Genomic DNA, 8,570 nt, shown 5'->3' with positions numbered 1-8,570 from the left:
AGAACCAGCTACAGTAGGGAGGAAAGAATTTCCCTAGTAGGATCCATTATCACCTCCATTGTCTGAATTCATCATTTTTCACATCAAAACTCAAATGTTCTCACACACGGTATTAATGATCCATACCAAATTTTTTGCCACACCACAAAGTTGAAGGATCTTCAAGAAAAATTCTAAGATCAATGGGGACTAAACCTACAAAGCAAATATTAATACTCTCATGTTTAAGTCAGTAAAGGTTTTAAAAAAAAAAGAGTAAAGAGAACTTGAATTAAAGTGAGAATAATGATATAAAGTATATAAATTCGTGTGGAGTACGAAAGCTTAGAATAGCTTAAAAGCTGAGAGAAAATAATTAGAATAAGTGAGAATTTGAGAATAAGGGTTGATGTTACCAAATGACTACACAAGACGTCTATTTATAGACATGTAAAAACAGGATACAGGGGTTGTTGTATAGTGTCATACGCAGTTGGAAAATCCTTTGATTTGGCTATCATCTAGAATAAAAAAAAACATGTTTGTAATTCAGATCAATATTGAAAGAGATATGACTGTTTTCCCAAGATATGTTAGGTCTACCTAAAAATCAGCAAATCCGTTATTCATGGATTCCCAGCTCATTTGTTGTTAATCTATTAGGAGCCACTTGGAGATATTTTAGAAAAATGTATCTTGATGTGTTGGCAAGCTATATGACATGTCCAACTGAAATGGACTCGTTTCTTGGGTCCGCCAGTTCAATAATACAAAAAAAAAGAAAGTTTGTGGGCCTAACCTCCCTACTGAAGGGCCAACTGGGCTGATGTGCCTTTCTTATAGGCTTGGTCGATTAAAGTTTTAGGGGGCATCATTTTCTATAAATAATATTTGTATTTAAATTAGTGTGATATGTATTTAAAATAAAAGAGGAATTTTAGTATATGTATTAGATAATAATTATTATAATTTTCTAAACTATTTTTTATTAGCTAAAAATATATATTTAATTTTTATTGATGCGTTCAAAAAATACACGGGTCCAATTTATATAGACTATACTCAAAGCTTGGGCCGAAACGAATGCAAATTTTGAAGAGGGGACCTGCAAAAGAGGCGTTAGCACTTTGGGGTCCTAGTTAGTATTAGATTTGAGATTGATAAAATCAAAAAATAAATAAATGTAATTGAAATCGCAATATAATGAATAAAGTCGGTAAAAAGTACAAGAACACGTAATAATGTGCTTGTAGAGTACTTAGAAAATGTTTAAAGAATGAGAGGAATGATTTAGAGAGTAAGAGAAGTGTGAGGAACATCCAGAGAATGAGAAAGATGTTAGGAATGTCTCAGGAAGTACCCTCAGTATGGAAGAGTAAACCTGTATTTATAAGGGGGTGCCTTCTTCCGATAGGGCTATACACATTACCTCTATTTGTGGAAAAGGTGGATGAATGCCGTTTGGATAGGTCATAATTTGTTCTCATCTTCTGTTAATATTGTTGTTGAATGTTTATCTCGGATTTCGGCAGCCGATAAGTCATCGAAGGGTTTGTGTGAATAATATAATGGTAAACATTATTCATTTTAAAGTGTCCCATGATGATATAATATCTTTTCATGAAAATGATGCGAGAACCCGCGGTGAAGAAATAAGGAGATCTTTTTATATCGAAATATCAGTTGAAAAATTCATAGAAAAATTTATGGATCTCCCGGTCAAAATGTGGAGAAGAACCAAAACAGAATGGTTCCGAAAGCTCAAGACTAAGAAGGAATGCCGCCTACTATTAAAATCCCAATTTTTGCAACAATTGCGTTCTTCTATGCAAGAAGAAGACAGAAAGAAGGGGACCCTTCATTAGCTAGAACTCATAACCGTTAGGGAGTCCAAGCTGCCAAGGGGTCCAAGACCTTAGGGGACCTCCCTCATCTACAAGAGTCCCAGCCGTTAGGGAGTCCTTTCTTACTTACTTTGTCTTGGAAAATCCCTCACCTGTGACTAGGGGTGGGCAAACGGGTCGAGTTAGTCGAGTCTTGACCCAACCCGATCGGATGTAGATGAAACAAGTCGGGCTTCTCAGGTTTTTTTGGCGCGTTCGGATAACCCAAAATCCAATCTATTTTTAATCAAGTTGGGTTTGGGTTTTAAAACCCAATTCGAATAACCCAATCGGGTACCCGATTAGGAAAGGGGCAAAATTGGGGAGGGTTTATTTCATAAAACTATAGGTCTAAGTTTGTGCATTTTGCTAATGGAAAAATTGAGTTTATTATTGCTAACTTGCTATTTATGAAATTATATGCTTAAAATGAGTTTATAAATTATAAGTGTTGGACTATTGGTTATGTTTTCAGTTGGGTCAATGGGCTTTTGTGATTCTTTACAATTGCAATTTATTTTGTGAATAAAATTGTATTGCTTCATAATAAAAATAATAATAGAAAAAAATTCTAACCTGCAGAAACTACTCGAACCCAACAATCGGGTACCCGACTAATCGGGTCCTCGCCCTACTCGGGTTTGGGATCGAGTACCAGTCCCAGTTAACCCGACTCGACGCCCACCCCTACTTGTGAGGAATCCCAGCCACCAGGGGGAGTCCTCCTAAGGTTAATGCGGTTCAAGGTGGCTGTTGATATTGGGATTGACGAGATGACACATAGGAGAGTGGGCTACCACGTGTGTGGCCTTTTGGGACAAATATTTTATTGGGCTTTGATCATGGTCTGAGTAAGGGGATACCTTTAGCCTTCTCCCTTTGCCAATCGATTTTTTGGGGGACACCCATCAAGACCGCCTGTCAAGTCCTCTTGCGCCTCTTAGAATGTTACAAGCCTCTCATTTCTTTCTTCTTTTTAAATTGCTTGAGTCTCTTTGGGCCGACCTATTTTTATACACATCAAATATAATTAATTTAATTAAAAAAAATTAAGGGCAAAGACTACGGGGAATGACACCCCCTACTCTGTTGTCCCCATCTGCGAGGGCAATGTCGTCATTCCCCCATTTGTGGGGGAAGACGGCGGCTAGGGGGTGGCGTAGTGGGCGGGAAAGGGGTTAGGTAGTAGGGTTGGGGGTGGCCGGGGGGGGGGGGGGGGAACTAGGGTTATTTTTAATTTTTTTATATAATTTTTAATGATTTGTATATATTATATAAGTTAAATAATTTATTGAATCCAGTCTTCATTTTTTAAAATCGAAGAGTTGAGGTTAATTGATTAAATTTGACAATTATTATGTAATCAAAAAAGATCCAACTATTATTAAAATATAAAATAATATACAATAAAAAAGTATAAAGATCATATGAAAAAAAGTTAACGCCGTTAAGTGAATTTAATGGAGAGAGACATGTAAGCTATCTCAAATAAAATAGAGGGGGTATTCACTTATTTTTAAAATATATACAAAAAATTTTGTAGTCGAACTTTTAAAATATAGGAGGGTTTTATATATTTATCCTTTATTTTTTTTTTCTCTGTCTATTCGAACTCCGAAAACAATTTGAGATATCCGACCGCGTTTATCTTTTGATGAAGTAAGTTTCAAAGAACTAGTGAGCAGAGTAACGACCATAATGATAAGAGCATTCAGTATGGTGGGCTGAGGGTCAACAGCCCCCCAAATCATTTATGGAAAATTAAACACAGTCCAAATGAGCCATAGGCCCATAGTATGCTCAAATCTCAAGGCCCAAATTAAGTCCAACCCCTTCCTCTTCTCTTTCCCACTCCGCTTAAAACCCTAAACCCCTAACTCCCACCTTTCCCTATCCAGCTGCAAACATGAGACCTCCCAGGGGACGCGGCGGGGGCTTCAGGGGTGGCAGAGACGGAGGCGGCCGTGGCGGTCGCTTTGGAGGCCGTTTCGGTGGGGGTGGCCGCGGCCCGCCTCGTGACGAAGGCCCTCCTTCCGAAGTCGTTGGTCCGCCCTCTCTCTGTCTGCTTTTGTGTATCTGTATGTCCGTGCACACACCTATTATACGTAAATGCGCTCTAAAGCTAACTCCTTTTTTATAATACGTTCCAATTCCTTGCAGAGATTTCGACATTTCTTCATGCTTGTGAGGGAGATGCTGTCACAAAGCTTACAAATGAGAAAATACCCTACTTTAATGCTCCTATTTACCTTCAGAACAAGACCCAGATTGGTAAAGTAGATGAAATCTTCGGCCCCATTAATGAATCTGTGAGTGCATCCCTCTAATTGTTTGGTGTTCATGCAGTTCCTGTTCCTTCTAGTATGGCCCGTTGCTTTCTACTTTCTTATTCTGCTCTCCGTTGTGGTATTGTAGTATTTTTCCATTAAGATGATGGAGGGCATTGTGGCAACGTCGTATTCTCCGGGTGAAAAGTTCTTCATTGACCCAGCTAAACTTCTGCCACTCTCAAGATTTCTTCCTCAGCCCAAGTATGTTATTTGTGCTCTAGTTTCCGGACATCAAGTTAACCCTACAGTATTTATGTCTTGGTTAAAACACCTTGTGTAAACAATATTTCTTGGTAAAGTTCAAGACTTCTGCCGTTTCCTGATTATATCTGACAAAAGGAATTTACTGCAAGGTATTTAAGAACCACTGCTGATCGAATATGATTTAGTGAGGTTGGCATCATTATATCCTATGAATGATAGGGGTTTCAATTTGATCTTTTCACAAGGAAATGATTTGATTCTTATTTGTTCCCTTACGGAGTACACGTTTTATATCCGTGGAGAATTGGAGATTCATTTACCTCATAGACATTTGAGCTGATGCTTGACATGGAGTTTCATGGAGGTTGCTTATTCCACTTTCTGCAGTTGGACCCTCATAACTTGAAAACATTTATTTACATATTTGAGATGGCTCATGGATGTGTTGCAGAGTAAAACCTAAATCCGCGAACTTTCATTCTAGAAGTCTGCCTATGTGTCTCTACCAAATGCTTGCTTGCATGTGGGCTATGCCTTTCTTGTGGTATGGAGATCATGTGCTTTTTACTTCTGTAGGATTGGTTTGATGCATACTTGTATATTCTTAACAAAGATTTATACCACTTAATATAATCATCATTTCCAGATCTTGTTTTTAGTGTGTGGTGGACATATTTGATGCATATAAGAGCTATTATTGCAGGCAGGCGATTAGACTCCTTAAAAATGTTCTTCCTTGATAGACACATTGTTTTTCCAACCATCAGTTGATACATTCATGTCTGATGATGTTCTGCTGTTACTTCATCCAGTTACAGCTCTATTTGCTTTATTTTCATTTGCATATCCCACTTATATTTAATGTACCATTATTTTTTGCAGGGGACAAGCACAGGCAGGACGTGGTGGAGGACGTGGGGGAGGAAGAGGTGGTGGAAGAGGTGGTCGTGGAGGATTTCGTGGAAGGGGTGCTCCTAGAGGTGGTCGTGGTGGTCCCCGAGGTGGTGGTCGTGGTGGTGGATTCAGAGGAAGAGGAAGATCATAGAATGTTTGGGTGCTTAATAGAGTTATGTCTTCCTTATTTTGGGTAGTCGTTTCAGGGTGCTAAATCAATCAGAACAATGCATGTTGTTGGTGTCTTCTGTATACTAATGGAAACTAATTTCCTGCATATGATTTCGAGTTATTGACATTGGTTTATATCATCTTCCTACATCCCCAAACGCCAAACAGAATCTGTGTTTGAAATGAGAATTGGGTTAAGGATGGGAGTATGAATGTGCTGGGTGGTTTGGTGATAAAAAAGAGTTGTTAAACTTGTAGAAAACTGCTTTGTTCATCCCCCATTTCTAATCTTGATGATTGTGGTCGTGTTGCTGTGTAGCTGGAGGCGATTAAGGTCTGAGTGGTGTGTCTAGCACCAATATTGTGCTGTAGAAGTGGCTTTTTCCTGTGCTGTCAAGGCAACATGTATGGTGTTGGTTGTTTGCTTATGGAACTTGGGCCTTTGTAAATACGAGCAAATGCCTTTTGTTGCTCCAATCGCATATAATGCTTACAATATTTGAAGGTTGAAGGTGTAGTTAACCACAACTGAAATGTGAGTGCGTGGAAGTGAAGGCAAATTTAACTATGTTGAGGTGAATCGATATGGAGAGAATAATGTTGCTTGTCCTTGAATTGAGGGGGCAATGTAGCCTAAAATTGATATGCATATTGGAGAAAGGGAGGGGAATATGTTTCCAATTTTAGAGGAATGCCAGCCTAACTGGAGAGAGAGAGAGAGAGGAGAAGTCTGTATAGTAAATAAAATCATTAAATTAACAAATGAATTTGGAGATGTAGGTAGGGTGTGGAGGTGTGAAGTGCAATGTATCTGGAGGAAAGGCAAGTGAAGCGAAGTTTCGGTCGTACTCGTACTGCAGCCATCCTATGGGGGACATAGCGCACGCACGGAGGCGGAGGCTTCTGTTTTTTTGGGTTAAGAATTAAAATATAAGGGGGGGGGGGGGGTGGGGGTGTTATTCTGGTAGGGGCCAGTTGAGTTGTGCAAATGAACAATGGAGAAGGTGGTTGGCAACAAAAAAAGTTGACGCCTTCCGCTCTAATCTTTCTTTAAAATTTGTCAACTTATATGAAGTATGTATATATTGGTGAGGCCAAAGAAAAGAAAGAAAGAAGGTTTTACAACCACCGCAAACTAAACAAAACATTTTCATCCAACGCCAACACACTTTCTCTTAAACTTTGACACCACCTAATCTATATTCTTTCTATCTCCACACTGCTTTAACTCTCGACTCCATCTCGCATCACACCTTTTATGTAAAGCAACACAAATCAATTCCACCCCTAAATTAATATTTGTTATATGATCATTCATTACACTAATATCCGTAGCTAGAAATAGAGACTCAAACTAATATGATTCTTATGTTTTTCTCAATTAATATAAGGAGCTGGATATGTGTAGCTAGCTGTGGGTGGTATTTTGAGTTCCATGTCCACCATCAACTCATCAATCATCTTGCAATGGGCAAGGCTAGCTAGCTACCTACACTCACAAATGACAAAACGGATACTAAACCACAAATCAAGTAGTAGTAATAATAATAATAATGTCATAAGATGTTCTGTCCTATCCATAATCCATCCATATTAATTAACGCCACACCATCAGACAAATTGGAGTATGCTAAAACGATAACGAATTAAGATGATTGATGATGACATAACTAACCTAATAATAATAATAATTAAAGGGTGGGAATGGAAATGCATGATTAGGATTAGGAATTCTTTCCAAATAATATAATAAAAGAAAAATGGAGAATTTAGGGTGGGAGGTGGAGGAAGGGAGTCCGACAATGTTGGTGTGGATGGCTTCATGTACATTAATGTTTATTGTTTTGGGCCACTCATTCATTCATTCTTTCACACCCACACCCACACCCACTGCCCAATTTTAAAATTAATTCTCATGTCCCCACTTTGCCCAACACAAATATCCTCATTTCCTTGACCATTTTTGTTTCTATGATGCATGTATCATATATCACATATCATGTATCATGTATCATGGATCATCTTGTTGTTGGATGTAAATTAATGGTATGCACTACACTACATAGCCCTCCATTACCATACATGAATAGGAATGACCTTGCTTTCGTCGGTGATCCATTTCTTGCACACTTGTCATCATATCCACAATTTCCTATTACTTATATCACCATCACCGCCCACCGCTCTCTAATTATTATAACTAGCATACAAAATGTTTAACATAAACTTAATTTATACATCAAAACTTATCATCCCGAATACTGACAACCACCTTGTTACGTTTTCAGGTATTTATTTTAAGCGTATATATGTGTGTGTGGAGCATCATCCAGCACCATATTAATTATATAGCTGCCTACCACATTAATTGTTACAAGACTAATTAATTTCTTATAGGTTAATTGTGAGTACGTAGCGGGCAGGTGGGATATATTACCTTTGGATCTGATGATGATTTTCGCAAATAAGATGTATGGTGCGGATATTAATGCTAATCCCCCAATTCCAATTGATACAGTAGCGCATGTTATGAGACAAATTTAAGATTGTTTCTTATTGATTGTCGGGCCATATATATATATATATATATATTGATTACATGATTAAAATATGGGAAAATATAAGATGGAGAAATATGAATCCTATCCTAGCTAATATATATTTGGCCGGACCGGATATCTTTTGTCAATTAAGTAAATTATACTAGTTAATTTGTTAATTATATATTTATTAACTACAGTATTAATTACGTGAATATCTATATCTATGTATGCATGTGTGTGAGGAAATTACTTGAAGAAAGTAGGTAGCTAGATGGGGATATGACACAATATTAATTAATATTTGCATACGTACACCATAATTAATTGAAAAAAAATGAATGCATCCTAATTAGGAGCTTACGTTGTGAGGCAGTGAAACATAAATATTAGTGGAGGTGAGGTGAGGTCCCCTACAAAAATATCCATTCCAGGCCCTATGTATATGAGTATGAATATGATTGTGAGGAGTTAATGTTGCACTGCATCCACTGGCCTCTTCTTCCTTAATTTCATAATAATTAATGAAAAGTCCATTTATGGATAAAATTGCATTTTTTATATTACAT

General features: G+C 37.7%; 1 protein-coding gene across 1 annotated transcript; it reads left to right on the top strand.

The window, feature by feature from the left end:
- The first annotated feature begins 3,724 nt into the window (after positions 1 to 3,724).
- LOC105159629 (H/ACA ribonucleoprotein complex subunit 1-like protein 2) lies at positions 3,725 to 5,567 on the top strand. The gene is made up of 4 exons (XM_011076741.3): positions 3,725 to 3,907; positions 4,023 to 4,171; positions 4,278 to 4,393; positions 5,279 to 5,567. The coding sequence occupies exons 1-4, from the start codon at positions 3,769 to 3,771 to the stop codon at positions 5,439 to 5,441; spliced, it is 567 nt and encodes a 188-aa protein (XP_011075043.1). The 5' UTR covers positions 3,725 to 3,768; the 3' UTR covers positions 5,442 to 5,567.
- The last annotated feature ends 3,003 nt before the right edge of the window (positions 5,568 to 8,570 follow it).

The sequence above is a fragment of the Sesamum indicum genome, linkage group LG4 (assembly GCF_026168435.1).
Source record: "Sesamum indicum cultivar Baizhima isolate 11 linkage group LG4, ASM2616843v1, whole genome shotgun sequence".
In the NCBI taxonomy this organism is placed as follows: Eukaryota; Viridiplantae; Streptophyta; class Magnoliopsida; order Lamiales; family Pedaliaceae; genus Sesamum; species Sesamum indicum.
The sequence above is the reverse complement of the archived record's forward strand: the minus strand, read 5'-3'. Positions and strand labels throughout refer to the sequence as shown.

Coding starts and splice junctions, on each gene's coding strand:
- LOC105159629 (XM_011076741.3), top strand. CDS start 3,769: ATGAGACCTCCCAGGGGACGCGGCGGGGGCTTCAGGGGTGGCAGAGAC. Junction 3,908..4,022: donor CCCTCCTTCCGAAGTCGTTG/GTCCGCCCTCTC, acceptor AATTCCTTGCAG/AGATTTCGACATTTCTTCAT. Junction 4,172..4,277: donor TCGGCCCCATTAATGAATCT/GTGAGTGCATCC, acceptor GTGGTATTGTAG/TATTTTTCCATTAAGATGAT.